General features: G+C 58.2%; 1 protein-coding gene across 2 annotated transcripts in view; it reads left to right on the top strand.

Moving 5' to 3' along the window:
• LOC102456182 (galectin-4-like) overlaps positions 1 to 21,366 on the top strand; it is a 51,918-nt gene that overhangs the window by 19,392 nt on the left and 11,160 nt on the right. Inside the window, exons 2-8 of one of the 2 annotated variants that reach the window (XM_075915399.1) lie at positions 4,883 to 4,960; positions 5,487 to 5,575; positions 10,837 to 11,035; positions 12,557 to 12,676; positions 13,934 to 13,981; positions 15,016 to 15,078; positions 18,461 to 18,490. In XM_075915399.1, coding sequence (XP_075771514.1) covers positions 4,883 to 4,960; positions 5,487 to 5,575; positions 10,837 to 11,035; positions 12,557 to 12,676; positions 13,934 to 13,981; positions 15,016 to 15,078; positions 18,461 to 18,490 — 627 coding nt within the window. The remainder of the gene's footprint in view (positions 1 to 4,882; positions 4,961 to 5,486; positions 5,576 to 10,836; positions 11,036 to 12,556; positions 12,677 to 13,933; positions 13,982 to 15,015; positions 15,079 to 18,460; positions 18,491 to 21,366) is intronic. The other variant, XM_075915400.1, reaches the window with a different exon arrangement.

Here is a 21,366-nt window from a genome sequence, read left to right as displayed (position 1 = left end):
GCGTGAAGAACGTCCTTTTATTTGTTTTAAACCTGCTGCCCATTCATTTCATTTGGTGGCCACTAGTTCTTATATTATGGGAATGAATAAATAATTTTTCCTTATATCCTGGGCTACAGCTGCTAGAAGCGAGATCCATAGCTGCCGTCTTCCCCGGGCATTTCATAAAGTCTATCTGACCAATACTTTCACACCGGGGAACCGGGCTGGTTTCTAGGTACGCCATTGCCAGGGTTCAAGGCAGCCATGGCACGAGCGAGCCAGCGTGGCCCTGGTTACAGCTATTGTCCGTGTGAGCTATTTATTATCATTCCCTTTGTCTTCCACTCCCCCATCTCTTCTCCCATTTGCACCTTCAATGCCTTTGACTGTGGCTAAGCTGTTTGAGCGCAGCCCCTACTTTCCAGCACCTGTTCCATGCATGAGCGGGCACGGAGAGCCTTGGGGGGCATTGGCACGGGTACCAGATGCCTTGGAAATCCACTGATTGAGCTGGGAGAAAGAGCATGGCATGGTAGGAAGGGGGCAGATTCTGGGCGGGGCCAGGCAGGTGATTTGGGACGGCAGTGTCTTCCTTTGCCTGTGAGACCCGCCGCCCCTGCCTCAGGCCCTCCACCGAGCCTGGACTACCTGGGCTTGTATTTCAGGCCCTCGTCTTACTACATGGCTGAGGTCCTGCCCCTTCTAGGAGCACGGGGACTCCCCCCTTTGCCCCCCCCCCACACCCAATGCCTAGGGGCCACCATATGGGCAGCAAGTTGAAAACAAATAAAAGAACGTTCTTCACATAGTGCACAGTCAATCTGTGGAACTCCTTGCCTAAGGAAGTTGTGAAGGCTAGAACTAGAACAGGGTTTAAAAAAGAAGTAGATGAATTCATGGAGGTTAAGTCTACGAATGGCTATTAGCCAGGCTGGGGAAGGAACGGCATCCCCGGTGTTTGTCAGAGGGGGGAGATGGATGGCAGGAGAGCGATCTCTTGCTCATTCCCTGATCGGTTCACTCCCCCTGGGACACCCGGCACTGGCCACTGTCGGCCGACGGGACACTGGGCTGGATGGATCTTTGGTCTGACCCAGTGTGGCCGTTCTGATGTTCTTATGGACCCAGTGTGGTTGTCAGCTCCCAAGACTGGCCCTTGTGAGGTTTCTGTCTGTCTGGAGTGTACAGGGGTGACTCTCAGGAGCTGCCTCCAGGCAGGGGGAGGTGGATCATGGTGGCGGGGAAGGGGTTAGGAATGGTGTGCACTTGTCGGCACCCGGTCCGCCTGAGGCCACGCCCCTTCTGGCAGGATAGAGCCCCTCCCCCTCATCCAGGGATCCCGCAAGTCTCTTTCCCCTGCCCCCACCGGCTGCGCTTGATCCGATCAAGTCCCCTTTTTAACCGGACTTTCCCGGTGGACCTGCCGATCCTCCGAGCCGATGTATTTGTAAACGCTGCGCTTGTCACTCCGGGCTCGTCGGTCTGCCCTGTCCCCGTGGGAATGCACAGGCCACGCCGGGAAAGCGTGGCCCAGCAGGCCCTGCGGCAACCAGCTGTCTCTCCAGCCACCGGCAGGGAAACCAGCTGGTATTTGAGAAGCTGGTTGCCTCGGCACTCCCCGGAGAAGCCCTGTCAGAGGGACGTGGAGCCCTAGAAAAGCGGACTTCCTGAGAGCAGATCCAGACCATAAACAAAGCTGCCAAGAGCAACCAGGAACCATTAAAGAGAACCAAGTCCGAGAGCTAAGTTCGTCCTTCCCTTTGAGCAATCAAGGACGTTCGCAGCCCTGTTCACCTGCAATGAACTCAACTGAAACACTCTCTTCAGGGCCCTGAAGGGCGTTCCCTGCAAGGTGTGTTTAGGAGAGCGTCCAACGCCGCCCGGCTGATGAGCAGAGCCCCGCACCGCTCCATGTGTGTTTCTCCAGGTGGTGCACATCCGCACATGCCTCAGGGCACATAAAATTGATTCTGCACATGGATGGAAAAATCCGCCCGTGGAAAGAAAACTCTGAGGGACCATTGGTAGGGACGTGGTGTGTTTTCAACTCCCCCGGGCATTTGAAAACCCGGTGTCGCTCGTCAGGGTGGGCTAAACATCTGTCCCTTTCTGGCCTCTTGAATGCACCCGTTCTCCCCAGGATCGTCTCTCGAGGGGAATCCTATGATTTTCCCGCTCTCAGGCCAGGCCTGGGCTACAGGGCCCTGTGTATCAAACCTCCTTACCCAGCAGGTCTGAGTGGCTGGGGGCAGGGGGATCCCTTTGAGAACTGGTGGCCACTGATAGCAAGTGGTTTTTTCATGGCCCCCCTCCCCCCCCCCCAGTCTGGTGTAAAAATTGGAGTAAGAATCCCCCCCCATTGCAGGGGGCAGCGTGACGCATGGCGGCAGATACTGGGTGTGCACGGGTGAGTCCCCGCCTGCCGCCTCCTGCACCCCCCTCTATCAGACCAGCAGCCGGGAGGGCCTGATCAGGGGTTTGGAACAGGTCCCATATGAAGAGAAGCTAAAGTGACTGGGACTTTTCAGTTTGGAAAAGAGGAGACTAGGGGGATAGGATAGAGGTCTATAAAGTCATGAGTGGTGTGGAGAGGGCGGATAAAGAAAAGTTCTTCATTAGTTCCCATAATATAAGGACTAGAGGACACCAAATGAAGTGAACGGGTAGCAGGTTTAAAACTAATAAAAGAAAGTTCTTCTTCACACAGCGCATCATCAACCTGTGGAACTCCTTGCCAGAGGAAGCTGTGAAGGCTAGGACTAGAACAGAGTTTTAAAAAGAGCTAGATAAATTCATGGAGGTTAGCCAGGGGGTAAGGAATGGGGTGCCCCTGGCCTCTGTTTGTCAAAGGCTGGAGAGGGATGGCAGGAGACAAATTGCTTGATCATTGTCTTCGGTCCACCCCTTCTGGGGCACCTGGCGCTGGCCACTGTGGGCAGACAGGATACTGGGCTAGATGGACCTTTGGTCTGACCCAGTCTGGCCGTTCTTATGAACCGAAGTAAGCAAGAGTTATGCTGCGAGTCGCAGAAAAAAGCAGATGTTTGCCTGCAAGTCAGTGTTTCTTGGCACTAACAGCACATGAAGTCGGTAAATACATTGCACCAGGACAGGACAGGGGCACCTTGCTGAGTACACGATCAAATAGCTGGGCACAAGAAGAGTGAAAACAGATCAAGGGGCAGCGACGCTTTGGAAGTCCACGGGGATGCACCAACCGTGTCATTGGTGCGTAAGATGATACCTACGGGGGGTATCCCAGATGGCTTATTTCTGTCTAGAAATATTGGGGGACCTCGACTTAACACTTTGGCCGGCCTAGGGGGCGACAGTGAAATCGGCAGAGCCGTGTCCTTTGTCCCAGGTATAAATACGTAGACCAGGACGACTCAACTTTGGAGCCCCGGGGGTCACAATGATACTCACAGCACATGCTGAGGGCTGCAACTTACGTGTGGTGGCATGTGCATGCAAATCTACATGCAAATACATGCAAATAGCTTCTCTCCCACAATGCCCCCGCACTCCCGGCACCTCCTTCCTGGGGGGTAGAACCGCTGACACCCTGGACCCGTCTGTTCCAGCCAGTCTGTCTGCTTGCGTCTGTCAATGCTCCCCCCCCCCCCCCCCGGGAGAGGCCGTGCCGGCGTGGAGCGTGTTCCCAGGGGAGGCCACGTTCAACGGATCCCACCCGTGGCCGTGTGTTGAGCCCCGCGTAAACCCAAACTGCCCCACGGGCCACAAACAAATGGACCACGGGCCGTGTGTTGAGTAGCCCTGACGGAGGGGTTCGGAGGCCAACCGGCTCCTGGCACCCATGACTGTACGTCGTTCGACCGCACACCTGCCTCGAGGGCCTTCGTGTCGGATGCGAGTCTGTGCTCTGGGGGGACCCTCGTGAAGTCGCTGAGGCGAGCTCCCTCGCCGAGCTGGCAGGAGCGCCTGAGGGCGCGCCCGAGAACGCAGGCAGCCGAACGTTTATCCTCCCGCCGGAGCAGGACACCGGTCTGGACACCCCAGCAGGGAGTCCCGAATGTGCTGCACCGCGGTCCTGACCTCCCGGCTGCTGACCCGGTAAGCAAGCGTGCGGGCCGCGTGCGGGAATGTGGACCACAACGGAGCTGGTGGTGCTGTTCTCCTGGGTGGCTGCACGAGCACCCAGCGTCCGGCGCACGCTGCTCACGGGCACCATGCCAGTTTCATGCGTGCGGGGGCTGCCCCCCCGCCTGGGAAGTGCTTGGCTTTCGGTGGGGGACTCAGCTGCATCCTACGTGAGCCCCTGGACAGGCCGGGAGGCCCGCCTTCCGCAGCGCGATCCTTCGAGGGATCGGCACACTGCGCGGCTGCAGGAGATGGCTCAGAACATCCTGGCGCCCGGGTGAGGGATTAGGTGCAGGGACTCTGCACAGCCGGAGCCAAGCTGAGCCCCAGCTAAAGGAAGAGGCAGACCTGGAAGAGGTATTCGCCCTTCCAGTCTCCCTCCCCAAGCAAGTCCGGTGCAGGAGAATGGATCCTGCGCTCCCTGGATCCGGACCGGCCAGAGAGCGCAGAGGGGTGTCCATGACCCGGGGCGAGCCGGCGCGGTGTGGCTTCCCAAAAGACACGGGGGTTTTGCCGAGGGGGAGAGTTTCTCGCCACGCTCCGAAGCAGCCTGCAAAATAGCTGGGTGCCGGCGGGAAGTAAACCCAGCCCCGCTTGCACAGGGGACGGGGCCCAGACACGAAGCGGGGTGCGAGAGAGTCCAGCTGTGCTGCTCCCGCCACGGCAGGGGCTCGTGACTTCGCCTCCCGCAGCAGGGCCCACGCCCCAGCCTCAGGGAGCAGTTCCTGAAGGGATTAATCTAGCCGGAGGCGGGGCCAGCTCTACTTTCTGCTCAGAAAACGAAACTTAATGTTCACAGAGAGCCAGCTACTTGGGGCTCTGGCGTGCGGCTTCAGAGCAGCTCAGCATGGCATCCCAGCAGCCTATTCTCAACCCGGTGAGTGAGACGAGCTGGGGACCCGGAGATTCCCACGGCCTTCTCTCTGTCAGGGCTGGGGTGACCAGGCAGCAAGTGTGAAAAATCGGGGGGAAGGGGGTTAATAGCAGAGTATATAAGATAAAGCCCCTCACATCAGGAAAGTCCAGATAATATTGGGACATCCCGGTCACCAATGTTCCCTCTAATCTTTTCCATCCACCCCATGCGGAATAATTTTTTATGTGCACCGAGGCGCATGTGAACGTGCACCATTGGGGAAACACGCCCTAGCTCTGGGCGCGCTGCACCTAGCTCTGGGCGGCGTTGGAATCTCTCCTGAGCGGCTGCACAAGTGCCCAGCTTTCAGGGCCCCCGGCCGGTCACCCCCAAGCAGACTTGAGTTCCCACAGCCCAATCGTAGGAGTAGGGCCCTGTGACATTCACTGCCCCCCACCGGACTGGCCAGGCCTCGTGCAGCTGGGGGCCTGGCCCCATTGTATGGTTCCTCCGTGGACCTGAAACTTGGGTGGTTGGTTTCTTCCAGAGCCTCCCCTTTTCGGGGCCCATCTTTGGAGGCCTGAGTGAAGGGAAGATGGTGTTAATCCAAGGAATAGTCCAGCCCTTCGTGAAAAGGTGGGTGCCACTTACCCCCCCTCCCGTGGTGCTTTTCGTCCCCTCCCGCCACCAGCCCTCCTTTGGGACTCAGCCCCGCCCTGCCCACCCAGCGGCTCTCGGCTCCCCCGCGCCCCTTCAAGAGCTCGGCTTCTCCTCCCGGTGCAGCTTTGGCTCTCTCCCTGGCCCTCGTCCCACCCGCCTCGCCGCACCGGGCATGACTCAGATCCCCGGGTAAACCACTTCCCCGAGCCACCTGCCTCCCGGCAAAATCCTCCGCTCTCCCTCCTCCGCCGGGATCCCTACGCCCACGGCCCCAGCCCTCTGCCCTCTCCACGGGTCCCTTCAAACCCAGCTGCCCGCGGGCTCCTGGAGCAATGCAGTACCCGGCAGGGCGAGGTGCCTCTTCGGAGGGGCCAAGGGGGTTAGCTTATAAAAAGCACCGGGGATCCTCTTAGGGCAAAAGGTGACATGCTGCGTTTATGAAGAATACAGTAGGAAAGAAGCTAAACACACACACACACACACACACACACACACACACACACACACAGTGTACACACACACACAGTGTATGCACAGTGTACACACACACACACCCACACCCACACACACACACAGTGTACACACATGCACAGTGTACACACCCACACCCACCCACACGCACAGTGTACACAGTGTATGCAGTGTACACACACGCACACACCCACACACACAGTGTATGCAGTGTACACACACGCACACACCCACACACACAGTGTACGCAGTGTATACAGTGTACACACACGCACACACCCACACACACAGTGTACACAGTGTATGCATAGTGTACACACATGCACAGTGTACACCCCCCCCACACACAGTGTACACAGTGTGCACACACCCACACATACAGTGTACACAGTGTATGCACAGTGTACACACACGCACAGTGTACACACATACGCACACACCCACACACACAGTGTACACAGTGTGCACACACCCACACATACAGTATACACAGTGTATGCACAGTGTACACACACACACAGTGTACACACATACGCACACACCCACACACACAGTGTACACAGTGTACACACACACACACACACACACACACACACAGTGTACACACATACGCACACACCCACACGCACAGTGTACACACACACACACCCACACACACACACACATGCAGAGTCAATGTCGTAGTTACGAGTGGGTCTGGATCCCTCTAGTGGCCAACCAGCGAGAGCTCAGGGAGCGAGGAGCAGGACGTCTCTAGCACCAGCTGCCCCAGGGCTGGCCTGGCTCCCCCATTAGGAAGGCAGGGCAAGGGACGCCCTGACGGTAGGGAGGTGGGGCGAGTTCTGGAGTCTCGGAGCTGTTTGGGGTCCTTCTCGGAGCTGTTTTCCTGCCTTGGGATCCGCCGGGTTTGCACCATCGTGCTGTGCTCAGGCCCCGCTTGGTTTCCTTACCTTGCTTGCCTGGCCCAGTTGATCGGGGCTCCACCGATCTGCCCTTCAGCCGCATCTCACGAGGGGGACACGGCGATCTCCTGGTGCCTTTGCGTCGGCTCTCGGCTCCTCCCTCGCACGTCGGGTCGGGCGATCCTCCCACGCACATCCCCCCTTCTGCACCCACCCACACACAATCCCAGAGCTCCTTCCGTAAGATCAGATCTAGTGCAAAACCCCATTCTTGCACTCCCCCATGGCAGGAAAAAACAACCCTAATTCTAAAAGGGCGACAATAGTGACAGTGACAATAGTGACAATAGTGACAAACAGACCCTTTTGGCCAATTCCTGCTTTCACAGGAACACTAACCACAAGCAGCCTAATGAAGGCATCTTTACCAGAAGCACTAGGCTGTTCCTTTCTGTAAGTCAGCAAGGCTGGCTGCTGAGGTAAACTGAGGCACAGGACATTGCACAAGGCTGCATTTTGGCTGCAGGGCTACACTGCCACCTCTAAGGTGTCGATGAGAGCAGAGGCACACAGATTCATGGGTGGTGGGAAAAGGTGGGGAGGCAAGCCCCCAGCCCTGTCCTCAACCCCGCCCCTTCTGCTCAGGCCACGCCCCCAGGAGCAAAGCCACTCCCCCAGCACCACAGAGGGGCGGGGCAGCACGCAGCCCCAATCCCCGTCTCCTGTATCATGGGGAGGAATGTGCCACGTGGCCCCAGCCTCCCAGAACTCAGGGAGGGGCAGGCGCTGGGGGCAGCAACCCTCCCCCCCCCCCCCAGAATACCTACAGCCAGCGTTCTGGGGGCGGAGTCTGGGCGGGGCCAGCTGGTGGTTTGGGAAGGTAACACCTCCCCCTGCCTGTAATACCCACCGCCCCAGCGCAGACTCCTGGGGTGCGCCGGGGCTGGAGTTCCCCCATTCCCCCCCAGTGCCTCCCGCCCACCGGTGTCCCGCCTCCTCCGCCCCCCTCCCACAAATCACCAATTCACAGCATTAAGGATGCTCCAGGAGGGAGGGGGAGGAGCAGGGATGGGGGTGGAGCGAGGGTGGGGACTGGGGACAGAGGGGGGGAGCCAGCCCCACGTGGTACCCACAGTTCGATCAGGCTCACTCACGGCGTCAGGTCGGAAGGGACCATTTGACCCTCTGCTCCAGCATTTTTCCAATGCTGCATCCTGCTCCGTGATTTGGAAAGGAGGGGGTGGGGCAAAGCAGTGGCCCCGCCCCCGGGTCTGCCAGGAGGGGATGGGCCCCGCCCCTCTCTGGAGCCACAAACACCAGGGGGGCAGCGAGCTGGTGGGAGGTCCCCATGGGCCGTCGGATTCAGGGTTCTGGCTTCTGCCCTGGAGTGGGGGGGCTGGCAGGTTCCAGCTGCTGGGCTTTGAGCTCAGCACCCCCCTTATCCCCCATGGTCCTCACTGCCTCTCCAGATCCTGACCCATGGAATCCAAGGGCGGGCAGGGACCTCAGGAATCATCCACATCCAGCCCCCGGCCCGACGCAGGACCAACCCCGACTCAACCAACCCAGCCAGGGCTTGGCCACGCCGGGACGTAAACACCTCTAGGGGTGGAGATTCCACCCCCTCCCTAGGGACCCCATCCCAGCGCCTCACCGCCTGCCTAGTGACCCATCTACCCCCTCCCATCCCAGCTCTGGCTTCCTCCCTACCCCCTCTTGATTCACGGCGTAATTTGTCCCCTGGTCAAGTCTGCCGTGAAAAGCAGCCTGTGTTTTTTTGTTGATCTTCTGTTTCTCTCTGCCCAGCCAGCTAGCTAGTCTGCAGCTATGGAGAGTGGTATTTGCACAGCAGCAGACGTGCTAGCTAGCCATTCTTCAGCAGAGCAACCGGAAAATAAAAGCCCCAAAAGAAAGCACACCAAAAAAAAAAAAGACAAGAAAATGAAAAGCAACATATTTGCGTTTCTATTCGGTGGACAGCCAGTGACGAATAGAGACAATTGTACATTGTTGTTATTGAGTCTGAAAAACCCACCCTATACAGATTAAACCTCTAAACTCTCTGGTCTGGCAACCTCCATGATCCGGCAGGACTAGGGATATTCTGGATCAGAGAGCCCCAGCTGGCCAGATTCAGGGGCCAGGCTGGTGGTGGAGAGCAGAGCTGGCAGGGGAGCAGGGCTAGCAGCTGGGGTGGGCACCTTGACCTCCCCTGGTCCGGCAAACTCCCCGAGGGTGCCGGACCAGGGAGGTCCGACCTGTCATGGAAAGGATTGGGAATGTGCTGGCACAGGGTCAGGCCGGAGAGTTACAAAGGAGAGCTAGAAGGCCAGGATGTGAGCCTTAGACTGAGTCCGTCTCGGTTCCCTGGGTGGACAGACAGGGGCTGGCCTGGAGCCAGGTGGGACTTTCTGGAGGGGGTCTGGACGAGCAGGCCGGTTGGACCACCTGGCGGTAACAAGGAGCCTTCCGGAGCAAAGGGAGCCGGGCTAATTAGGCCACCTGGGGCCAGTCAAGAGCCAGCTGAGCCTGGTTTCCAAGGGCTCCTTTTCAGTGCATGAGGTGGCCTGCGAGGGGGAGGGAAGGAGCCAGAGCTGAGAGGTGTTTGGGGCAGAGCTGGGAGCTGCAAGGCAGGAGGCGGGTGCTGGAGGAGCAGGTCCCAGAGGAATGGCCCTTGGAGGGATCGTTTGGGGGAAGTAGTAGAACAAACCCCGTCTGTTGCAGCTGCCTTAGGATCCCTGGGCTGGAAACGGAGTAGTGGGGGATGGGTTTCCCCAAAGCCGCCCCACGTCACTGCAGAGTCTGTCCCCAGAAAGGGAGGCCAGGTCTATAGAGGGGTGCCCCCCCCAGAACAGACTAGCCTGCCTCTAGTAAGCAGAAAGAGGCCGTGCGGTGGGACCCGCCGAGCCTCTGAGGGGAAGCAGCCAGGCCTGGCGGCCACGCGCCGAGGTCTCCCAAAACGCGCCGTTGCCTGATGCCGGGGAGCACAGCCCAGCACCTCTCTGCCCTGAGCCCCCTCGCTTGCTTTGTGCGGTTGGTCCCCTGGCGACCCCCTTTTCGGGTTCTCGGGCAGTTTCTCCAGCCCCCCCCGGAGCTCCCTCTGTAAGTAACCTGGGCTCTGGCATGGGGCTGTATGTATCCCCTTGGAGATGCTATTTGCCTGGGACTCTTCCCCGGCTCTGTCCGCACGCAGCCCTTCTCCTGCAAAGAGCTCAGCCCAAGACTGGCCAGCTCCCTCCTGCGCTGCATTGCAGCTCCTTTTTATATGGCCCTCCTGGGCCCTGATTGGTTGCAGCTGATGCAGCCACTCTAGGCTGCTTGGAGGACCTCTCCACTGCTCCCTCCCTGGGATGGGTGTGGCAGAGCCCTGAGGTCTCCAGTGGGGGGGACTTTGGGCTCAGTCCACCCCCTGACGCCCTCTTTAAGGCAGGGCTACCCCCCACCAGCCTTCGTCCCTCTCCCCACCTCAGCAGGGCTGCCCCGTGACACCTTCCTCCGTGGGCATTTCCCTGAAGAAAGGCCCCTTCCATCGCCTCTCTGTCCTGCCCCATAGCCCAGTCCCAGACCTACCTGCCCCACATAGCTTCCTGCCCTCTCTGTCCCCCCATATTCCCCTCCCCCATCCTGTGCCCAGGCAGCCCCCCACACCCGCTCCGTGTGGGGCATGCCCCCATTTCTCTTGCCAGCGTGGACAGTCCTCCATGCCCACTTCCCGTCAAAAGCAGCAGCCCCCTCACCTGGCTCGGGCCATCCTCCCCCCCCCCCCCCGGCACAGGCAGCCCCCCTGAACCTTCCTGGTGAGGCCCCCCCACTTCCCCCTCCTGGCGTGGGCGGCCCAGGTGACGCCGTGGGGCTGCGTTCCAGGTTCGGGGTGAACCTGCGGTGCGGGAGCGGGGACATCGCCTTCCACTTCAACCCCCGTTTCGACGAGAGCCGCCCGGTGGTCGTGTGCAACACGGAACAGAGCGGCCGCTGGGGGGCGGAGGAGCGGACGTATCACATGCCCTTCCAGCCGGGCGTCTACTTCGAGGCGATCCTCCACGTCAGGAACCACTGCTACCAGGTGAGCGCAGGGCTCCGTGGCCGGCCCACCCAGGGGCACTAGCCCTGCAGGGCCGGGGGCGGGGTCCCCTTCCTCGGACAGGGCTTCGGGTGCGGCCTCACGATTGTCAAAGACCCCGTCACGCCAGCGGCCAGGCCTCCCGGCCAATGAGCTCCCAGACAGAGCCCCAGCTGTGGCTTGGTCCCGCCCTTCTGCTCCCTGCCCGGGTGGGGGGCATTTGACCCTTCCCCCTCCTCCCCCCAACACATCACCTCGGCTGCAGAGAGCAGAACTCCCCTGTCTTGCGGCACAAAGGCCTGCCCTGGGTGCCGGCCTCAGTTTCCCTGGCAGATCTGCCTCCAGCCTTGTCTGCACGCCGGGGCCCAGCCCTGCCCCGTCCCAGCGCCTTAGCAGTGCCACCACACGGCCAACGCGGTGCAATTCCCCCCTCTCCGAATGATGGTATCCAAGTCACAGAATCATCGCATCCCAGGGCGGGAAGAGACCTCAGGAGCCACCGAGTCCAGCCCCCAGCCCAAAGCAGGACCGACCCAACTCAATCAGCCCAGCCAGGGCTTGGTCAAGCCTGGACTTAAACACCCCTAGGGATGGAGACTCCACCCCTCCCTCGGGAACCCCTCCCAGCGCTTCCCCACCCGCCTAGGGAAAGAGTTTTTCCTAATCTCCAACCTGGATCTCTCCCGCCGCAACTTGAGCCCATTGCTCCTTGTTCTGCCACCTGCACCCCCTGAGAACAGCCTCTCTGCATCCTCTTTGACCTCCATCGTCCCACCGGGGCTGAGCTCAGCCTGGCCATGGGGCATTGGGGGGTGGGTTTTGTGCCCCCGGGAGGGTCCAAGCGAGGTGTGAAGTGCTGACCACGCCTGAGAGTCACTGAAGAGACTTTGCTGAAACTTTCCAAAATGTTCCCCCTTGGGCTGAGGCTAGCAGGGACCGTCCAGCCCCAGAAATGACATTTTTAGGACGCAGGCGAGGGCAAGGGGTCCCCGCTGTCTTGCTGGTTTTCTTCAAGCCTACGCTCCTGGATTTCTGATTACACCGGCCTCTCAGCTTTCCCTAAAACAAAACAAACCCAGGTCCCAGTGGAGAAGAGTTTGAAACTGAAGCCCCCAAAGCCAGGAAACCCAGAGGGCAAATAGACCGAGCCGAGTATTCTTTATATTTCAGCCAGTCCGATGATTGGACGGGGCATGACCCGTGTTCCCTGTAAGCCGGGAGCTTGTCCGGCCTCCCAGGAGAGATTCACTGCTGATTAGCAGGGCGTTCCCAGCTGATCACAGCCAGCAGCATGTGTGTCTATTGGTGGTGCACATCTGCACACACCTGGGCGCATGTAACAAAATGCATTCTGCACACAGGTGGAAAAACTTAGAAGGAACATTCAGCATGATGCTTAATTTTTGAACACCGGGGTGGGTGTTGCATATTGCAACCCTGATGCGATGCTCCCCCCCACGGATACCCTCCTCTTCTTACTCCTAGCTTGGTCCTCACCTCTCCCTCCCTCGGCTCTTTCCCTAGGTCTCTGTGAACGGTCAGCACTTCCTGGAATACAAACACCGCCTTCCCCTTTATACCGTCCAGAGCCTGGAGATCAACGGCGACGTGACTGTGAACTGCATCAGCTTCACAAATCCCAGTGTGAGTACCTGCTTTGGCCTTGTATCCTCCCTCTGCTTCTCCCGTGCGGCTCCTGCCAGGGGCCTGGGGCTTCCTTCACAAATCCCAGTGTGAGTACCTGCTTTGGCGTTGTATCCTCCCTCTGCTTCTCCCGTGCGGCTCCTGCCAGGGGCCTGGGGCTTCCTTCACAAATCCCAGTGTGAGTACCTGCTTTGGCCTTGTATCCTCCCTCCGCTTCTCCCGTGCGGCTCCTGCCAGGGGCCTGGGGTTTCCCTCCTTCCCCCACATGCAACTTCTGCTGGGCTCAGGGTGTGACTTGAGAGCTTCCTTGGGTCCGGAGAGGAGCTGCAGAGGCAGGAGGTTCCTCTCTGCCCCCCGTCTGGCAGCAGGGAGCCCTCGCTAGCCGGCTGCCGATGGCCAAGAGGCGCACGTGCAGGGAGAAAGCCCTGCAGCAGCCGCAGGGAAAGGCCGGAGAGAAACCAGCCGTGCTAGTCAGCGCCCTCCGCAGGCAAACAAGCGCACAGCTGCGTAGGGGCGCCTGAAAATGTGGGGCCCCGAATCCGCAGGCGCCCTACGCAGCTGTACATGTCGCGTCTGCCCGAGGCTGCCCCTGGTTTTGCTGGACGGCTCTGCTCGACCTCCAGAAGCCCCGTCCTGGCGGGAGGAGAATGGTTTGCTCATTCCGGGTGACCTGGAAGCGGCGAGGGGCGAAAGGGACGGTTTGCCGCTGGCCCGTGGCTTGGGACGGCCCCAAGGGAGTGGCACTGGGACTCGGGGCACAGCGTCCCAGCCCGCTCCGTCTGGCCTGGCGCTGTAATACCGGGCAACGCCAATCACCTCGGACCCTTCGTTTCCAGAGGAGCGGCCGGGCCAAACCGGAGCGTCTCGCTGTTGCCACTTGTGTGTGCTCCTGACGGGCCAGGACAGCCAGAGGAGGTGGGGGGGGGGTTTCCATGGGAGCCCCCTCTCCAGCGAGAGACACCCACAGGCCCTTGGGTGCGACAGCGTGCCTTGCCGTCCAGGGCTGCCCCCAATGTGCCAGACGGCCCCGTTAGAGCGGCCAATTTAAAAGGGGCAGCCGCAGCAAGGCATGCTGGGGGAACGCTGTCAAGCCAGGAGGGAGGGTCCCCGCTGGGGAGAAGGCTCCGTTCCGGGTGTGGGGCCCACGGCGGCTGCCTCTCAGTTTCTCGCTTTGCCTGTTACCGCCCTGGCCTGCGCTCTCTTGCGCCCCTAAACCCCAGGGCGATGACTTACCCGCGTGTGTTTCTTTGGGCCCAGGACTCACGATGCCAGCCCGCCCCGGCGTACGGATTTCAATCGGCCGCCGTAAGTACCCCTGCTGGCATCCACATGGGAGCTCCAGCTGTCCCCCCAGGGCCGTCCTGACCGGTGCTGGTGCCCCACAGAGGCGAGCACCAGTCCCCCCCCCCCTCCCCAGGGTGCTCCGCATGGAGGAGGGGGGCTGACGCTGTGGGGCGTGGGGTTGCTATTCTTCCCGGCCGGACACCGTTTACTGCAGGGATGTCCGGTCCAGGAGAGGTGGCTGGGAGGGAGGCCCGAGCCGGAGGACTTTGGAGGAGCAGCGGGAGGAGGCCATGCAGCCGGCTGGAAAGAAGCGTGTCCTGTGCCTTAGAATCCCAGGGCACGAAGAGACCTCAGGAGGCACCGTGTCCAGCCCCCGGGCCAAAGCAGGACCAACCCGACTCAACCATCCCAGCCAGGGCTTGGTCCTGCTGGGATTAAAACATCTCTAGGGATGGAGATTCCCCCCATCCCTAGGGAACCCCTCCCAGCGCTTCCCCACCCGCCTAGGGAAATTGTGTTTCCTAAACTCCAACCTCGACCTCTCCCACTGCAATTTGAGCCCATTGCTCCTCGTTCTGCCCCCACTGAGAACAGCCTCTCGCCAGCCTCTTTAGAACCCCCCTTCAGGGAGTTACAGGCTGCTCCCAAATCCCCCCTCGCTCTTCTCTTCTGCAGACTAAACAAGCCCCAATCCCTCTGCTTTCCCTCACCCGTCAGCCCCCCTTCTCCTTCCCAGCACTTCTGGAGGGCTGTGGATCAGCTGATTCACGGTGATCCGGACGTCCTGGGAGTGCGAGGGAGGAATAGGGAAGTTGTGAGTCCCCAGCGCAGGAGGGACGCAGGGAAGAGGTGGCGCATGTAGGACCCGTTCCCTGCAGGAATTGTTGGTCTGGGCTCTCTTGTGGGGGGCTTTGCTCCACTGTGGGGCCTCGGTGGGCCGAGAAGCCCAGCCCCTGCTGTGGTGTGTGGCAAAGGGGCAGTGAAAGTGCAAGGTGGGGGCGTTTTCGCAGCTGACGCGCCGGTGCTCTGCTTAGCCGGCCTCTCTGTCCTTGCAGATCTCCAACGTGTTCGCCCAGCCGGTCTTCACCCAGCCGGTCTTCGGGGCTCCAGGTCCCAAAGTGAGTATTTTGCTACAGACGACTCGCGTCAATTACTCACAGCCCTAGGATGGGAGGGGGCAGGATAGGGAGGGAGGCACAGTATAGCAACATCATCCCGGGCATGTTATACAGAAGTGCCAGGGGAGGGTGCAGATGTGTGGGGGAGGCACACGATGCTTAAAGGACCACTCCTGGTGCCAAAGCTCAGATCTGGGTAGGGCAGTAGCTGGCAGCCCGTGGCTGGGGCCGTCACGGGCAGGTCGGTGTGCGGACGAAGAGGGTTTAGCGATTTGTGAAATCCGGGTTCAGCAAGTCACTGGGGGCAGCTGGAGCTATCACAGGGTCCGGCATTCAAGAGCAGAAAGGCAGACCGGGATCCACAGTGCACTGTGACCGTACGAAGAGGGGCTGCTCCGGAGATTGGACAGCAGCTCACATGAAACTCTCTCTCATCTGCACCTGCCTACTCCCCAGTGTCCCGCGCAAACCCGCTGTTTCCTCTCAGCTGCTTGAGGGCATAAAAATTAACTCACGTTCTTTTAGTCGTCTTCTTCTGAAGACTTTGTCCGACGTCTCTCATCCTCCTTTTTATGCAATTGTGTTGACTTGCGGAACTCACTGCCGCATGATCTCCCCAAGAGCCTTAGAAAAAGATGGGCTGCTTACATGGAGGAAAAGAACGTGCTGGATTCAAATCGGGTTGGACTGAAGTCCCTGGCAAAAATCCCAGTGATTGAAATGGAGCCAGAATTTCATCCCAACCTTGAGTAAGAGAGAATAAAAGATATGAGAGACATAAAAAAAAATAGGCGACCTCCTGCTTTGGGGTATAAACTGGACACTCACTGATGTAGACTAAAGGGCTACAGGTCCGCTCTGCTATGCCAGTCCCTATGTTCCTACAGTTGTGTTTTTATCTGGGTCCACGCTTGAAAGGGGCGGGCCTTGGGGGGAAGGGACAGGGCTGGGGCAGCAGAGGAAGTGCAGAGAAAATCATCTGTCTCCGACTAAAGTCCGTCTGTTCACCTGGTGATGCCCAAGGGCTTTGGCTAAGAGGCTGGCTAGGAGCAGAAGGCAATTTGACACTCGCTGGAGTGAAGGGCAAAGTCTTGCTGGGGTATGAATCTAGTCGGGGCAGGCACAAGCTGTCCCTCGAAAAGGAGAGAGAGAGGCTGAAACTGCCCAGCAAAGGGAAGAGTTATTGGACACAGCCCTTCGGTGTGTGCTTCTGATGCATTGAGGATGGGGGAGCGGATCAGAGAATGGGGACTTTTCAGCCTGGAAAAAAAATGACTTGGCGGGGAGAGGATAGAGGTCTGTGCAGTCATGACCGATGTGGAGAAAGTAAACAAGGAACAGTTATTTATTTGTTTCATAAGGAACTAGGGGTCACCCAATGAAATTAGTAGGTAGCAGGTTTAAAAAAACCAAAAGGAAGTTGTTCTTCATACAACTCAGAGACAACCTGTGGAACTCCTCGCCAGAGGAGGTGGTGAAGACCAGGACTTGAATAGGCTTAAAAAAGCACTAGATAAATTCATGGAGGATGGGTCCATCAGTTAGCCAGGCTGGGCAGGGAGGGTGTCCCTCGCCTCTGTTTGTCAGAGGCTGGGAATGGGCGACAGGTGAGGGATCACTGGATGAGTCCCTGTTCTGTTCACTCCCTCTGGGGCACCTGGCATTGGCAGACAGGACACTGGTCTGGATGGGCCTTTGGTCTGACCCAGTCTGGCTGTTCTTATGTTCTTATCCCATACTGGAGGCATAGGGCCATTGCTCGTGATCCTTCTTGGCATTTTGGGGTCTAATCTTGGTTTTAGGAATCAGACTAAGAATGGGCTATTGGCCCAAAGTCCCTTTCTCTACCAAACCAAATATTCCCTGTGCCCTGTACTCATCGCCCCAACTACAACGATGCTTTCTTAATACTAGAAACGATGGCCCGTTACAGACCGTCGGGCTAGAAAGAGACCTACCGGGCGTCCCATGGTGTCCAACGGGTCTTCTAAGCGAAAACGTGTCAAAATCCCCCCTTTAAGTTCGCTACCTTGGCACTAGCTGTGCTTGCTTACGTGCGCCGCTTGGCTCAGACGCCTCCTCTGGCGGTGGCTCCGAGCCCTCGGCGTTCCCGTCGTTATAGCCAGCTAGTGTTGCGTGGGTTAATCTCCCACCAAAGCCACCCGGCTTAGCCTCACACAAACAACCTGAATTTGCTTCACTGCAGCAAAGCTACTTCCCCCCAGTTTCACCTGATGCACTTTTAGTTGTTTTCCCGGGAAAGGCTGCCTGTCAGTATCGCTAGTCCTCCCAGTGCTATCCCACAGTGCACTGGGCAGTTCTCCTTTCTGCACGACATTGCTCAGGATTCAGTCTGGTTCAGACAGCACCGCCGGCTGGAAGCCATTTCAGGAGCTAGCTACTTCTGCGGGCGATGCCTCTCCCCCGCCCACCTCTGCTTTAACCACTCAAGAGGACTGCCTTCTTTGACCAACAATGTTGGCGCCATCTGTTGGGGGATAAGTCCATCGCATGCTTCAGCGCAAAGGCTGATCTGGAAGGTCTGTGTGATGCACTTGGCTAAGTGTTTTGCTTATAAGAAGCACATGGGATCTTTTTCAGGGAAAAAGGCACTAGGCTGTGTTTATTAAGAATATAGTATGAAAAGCAGCACGTGCGTTCACACACACACGTCCTGCAGATGACGTATCGGTCGTGGCTCAAGTCAATCTTATAGGCCAAGAGAGACTGAACATGAGCGGGGAGTCGGGTTGTGGTTTGAGGCTCCTCTGAGGCTTGGCTTGCAGGACCGAACCCAGAGTCCAATGGCCAGAGCCCCCCATGTTATCCATGTCCAACAGGGGAGTCGATGGGTTTTGCAGCATCATGCTGCGATCCTTCATCCTTGACTGGCATTAATTAGTTCTCTGATCACTCTTGTCCGGCTTCCCATCCTTAGCTCTTGTGTGTGTCTCTCTTAGGGGTGTCTGCCTGTCTCTCAGGCACGTCAGTTCTGCCCATTTAATTCTAGCCTCCCTGAGTACAAAGGATGCTTCCTGGTTGTCTTCAAGCGGCTCACATCTTCCTGGACATCCGTGATGGCTTCCGCACGTCTCCTTAACGACGTACACCTCCTCTTCTCCAGTGATTCCCAATCTTTTTGATACTGGGGACCAGTAAACCCATTCACAAGCTTTGGAGGACCGAGAACATTTATTTGCATATTCATTAAGCAAATGATGAATATGCAAATAGATTGTGTCACTGGCCCTAAAAAACATACTGGCAGAGACGGGGGGGAAATGAGTGTCGTCTACAGCATTAACCTAGAAGCTTTTGCTTATCGGTTCATCGGCTGCACTGTTCCATCCCTGCATTGTGATTCTCTCTTCTGTCTTTGCAGAGCAAGAAAGCGAAGAACTTCCCCGCACAGGTACCAGCTGCCTCAGTATTGGGCACAGCCCGATGCAGTGCGGCTGCAGCCCCCTGCCCTGCTCTCTCCGGGGGAGGGGGGCATTTAAAAGCCACGGGGAGGGCAGGGAGTTCTCCTGAGGGGAGCCAGCCCTCCACAGACCCAGCAACGCCCCAGGAGGGCCTGGGGGCAGGCATGCCTGACTTGTGACTTCGGGGAGTTCCACAGGTGGACTTTCTGGTTTGAGTAGACCAGGGGAGGCTGACACACTTGCCAGCCACCTGGGCAAGGCGGGGAGGCGGGGCCTCAGTGGAAGGGGTGGGGCCTCAGTGGAAGGGGTGGGGCCTCAGTGGAAGGGGCGGGGCTAGGGCAGCCAGCTTTTAGTACCACCCAGCGGGTGCCATGCTGGGCACCCCCTACCCTCCAGCCAGCCCTGAGAGCTGCCTGGAGCGTGCCACGTGGCGATTTAAAGGGCCCAGAGCACCAGCTGCTGCTTCTCAGGGGACTTGGGCCTTTTTAAATCACCGGGCCCCGGGGCACCTGCCCCCTTTTCCCGCCCTCTTGACGGGCCTGGAGTAGCCGCGTGTGCGCTAACCTGTGTAGCCACGGAGCTCCGGGGTAGCCTAGCCTCTCCGCTAGGATTGTACTCCGGTAGATACTGCCCGTGGCAGTGTTGCATGCCCCCTCCAAGCACCCCCCGCTGTAGCACAGCCAGATCCTACGTCTGCCCGTGCTGCTGGGGAAATTCAGTGGTTTAAAACAAACAAAAGGAAGTCAACCTGTGGAACTCCTTGCCAGAGTCCAGGCCTCCGGGCAGGGGGGGTTTAGTGGCCGGAAAGGTGCACTGTCAGTCAAGAAAGAGGACTAGATACAAGAGGACTAGATAAATTCATGGGGGATCAGTCCGCCAACCGTGATTAGCCAGGCTAGGCAGGAATGGTGTCCCTACCGCTGTTTGTCAGAGGCTGGGATAGGTGACAGGGGAGGGGTCATTTGGTGATTCCTGGTTCTGTTCGCTCCCTCTGGGGCCCCTGGCATTGGCCGCTGTCGGCCGACAGGACTCTGGGCTGGACGGACCTTTGGGCTGACCTGGGCTGACCGTTCTGATGGTCTTATTAGCTTACGGTTGGGCAAAAAGAGGGTAGACTCAGGAGTGGCGGGTGAAAGTGGGGCAGCTAGCAGGAAGCGTTCTGGGCTAATGAGATTTACGAAACGGTGAAAGTTTCTCAGGCCATTGTCTGAGCTCATTACAACGAGACCAGCCTACGCCCTTGAATTAGGGTAACGAGGCTCTCCCGGACTGGCCAGACCAAGTCTGTCCGGTCTGGTGAGTCGGCAGACCTACCTTGAATAGGCTACCCACCAGAGGCGGGAGGTTCCGGATCAGCCTTCCAAAGGAGTGACCAGAAACCTCACTGGCACTTGAGAAATCCAGAAATAGGATTATGACGTGATGCCAGGACTGGATTGCAGGACCCAGGCTTCCCCTTGTGGTCCTCAGTTCCTAGACTGCTGAGAAGGACCCAACCTAGCCGGTCTCTTTTCTCTCTGATTTCTATGCTGTCCTGCAGCGGGGAGTTCCACACATTGATTAGCTGCTGGTAAAAATGGGCGTCCTTCGTTCCATGTTAAAGGTGTCGCTGTTGCATTTCTATAGCCCCAGATCTCTCGCTGCATTGCTCTCCTCTCCCAGGTTATAAGCACGGTGATGAGGGTCTTGGAATGGGTCCCATATGATGAGAGATTAAAAAAACGGGGACTTTTCAGTTTAGGAAAGAGGAAACTAAGGGGGGGATAGGATCGAGGTCTATAAAATCATGACTGGTATGGAAAAAGTGAATAGGGAAAAGTTATTGACTTATTCCCACAATATAAGAACTAGGGGTCACCAGATGAAATGAACAGGCAGCAGGTTTAAGACAAACCAAAGGAAGTTTTTCTTCACCCAGTGCACGGTCAACCTGTGGAACTCCTCGCCAAAGGATGTGGTGAAGGTTAGGACTTTACCAGGGTTCAAAAAAAAGCTGGATAGATTCATGGAGGTTCGGGCCATCCATGGCTACTAGCCAGGATGGTAGGATGGGTGTCCCTAGCCTCTGTCTGGAGATGAATAACAGGGGAGGGGTCACGTGAGGATTCCCTGTTGTGTCCCCTCCCTCTGGGGCACCTGCCATTGGCAGGTGGATGGACACTGGGGTGGATGGACCTTTGGTCTGGCCCAGTCTGGCTGCCCGGATGTTCTTATGATTGTTCCGTCCTTCCAAGAGGGAGATCTGGATTCCGACCCCTCCCTGATTTTGTGCTTATCTGGGGATACAAAGCCCTGGGCATTTGCCTCTCCTGCACATCAGTGTCAGGATCCCTGCCTTCCCTTTGCTGCCGGTTCTCTGCCAGCCAGTTTTTACTCAGTCCCCACCTGTCGGCCTGTTTTCTACCAGCGCTGGGATGGTGGCTTCCTTGCTGTTTCCTGCTGCCTGGTCTGTCTGGGACACGGCTGGCTTCACTGACCAGTTGATCCTTTTCTGTGGTTAAGCCCAGTTGTTATTTCTGTGCAGCGCCCCAGAATTCCCAATCAATGCTCCCTTCCAATCATTTCCATCCCCGTGCGCATCTTTTGCCCACCCGTGTGCGGAATAAATTGTGTTATGTGCACCGAGGCACGTGCGAACGTGCACCACCTCTCAAAACAACACGCCTAGCGGGCGGCGCTCTGCTCATCAGTTGACCCTCTCCTGCGTGGCCGCCCACGCGCACCGCTTCCGGGGAACGCCGATCCCAAATCTCTTCTTGGTTACATGGAGGAGCTGCTGCTCGTAACGCTGACGGCTTCTTTGGGCCTCTCACCACTTCCGTTGTTTGCCGGCTGCTTTCTTTTCCCGGTGGTGGTTTTCCTCCCC

The sequence above is a fragment of the Pelodiscus sinensis genome, unplaced genomic scaffold, assembly GCF_049634645.1.
Source record: "Pelodiscus sinensis isolate JC-2024 unplaced genomic scaffold, ASM4963464v1 ctg34, whole genome shotgun sequence".
Lineage (NCBI taxonomy): Eukaryota > Metazoa > Chordata > Testudines > Trionychidae > Pelodiscus > Pelodiscus sinensis.
The sequence above is the reverse complement of the archived record's forward strand: the minus strand, read 5'-3'. Positions and strand labels throughout refer to the sequence as shown.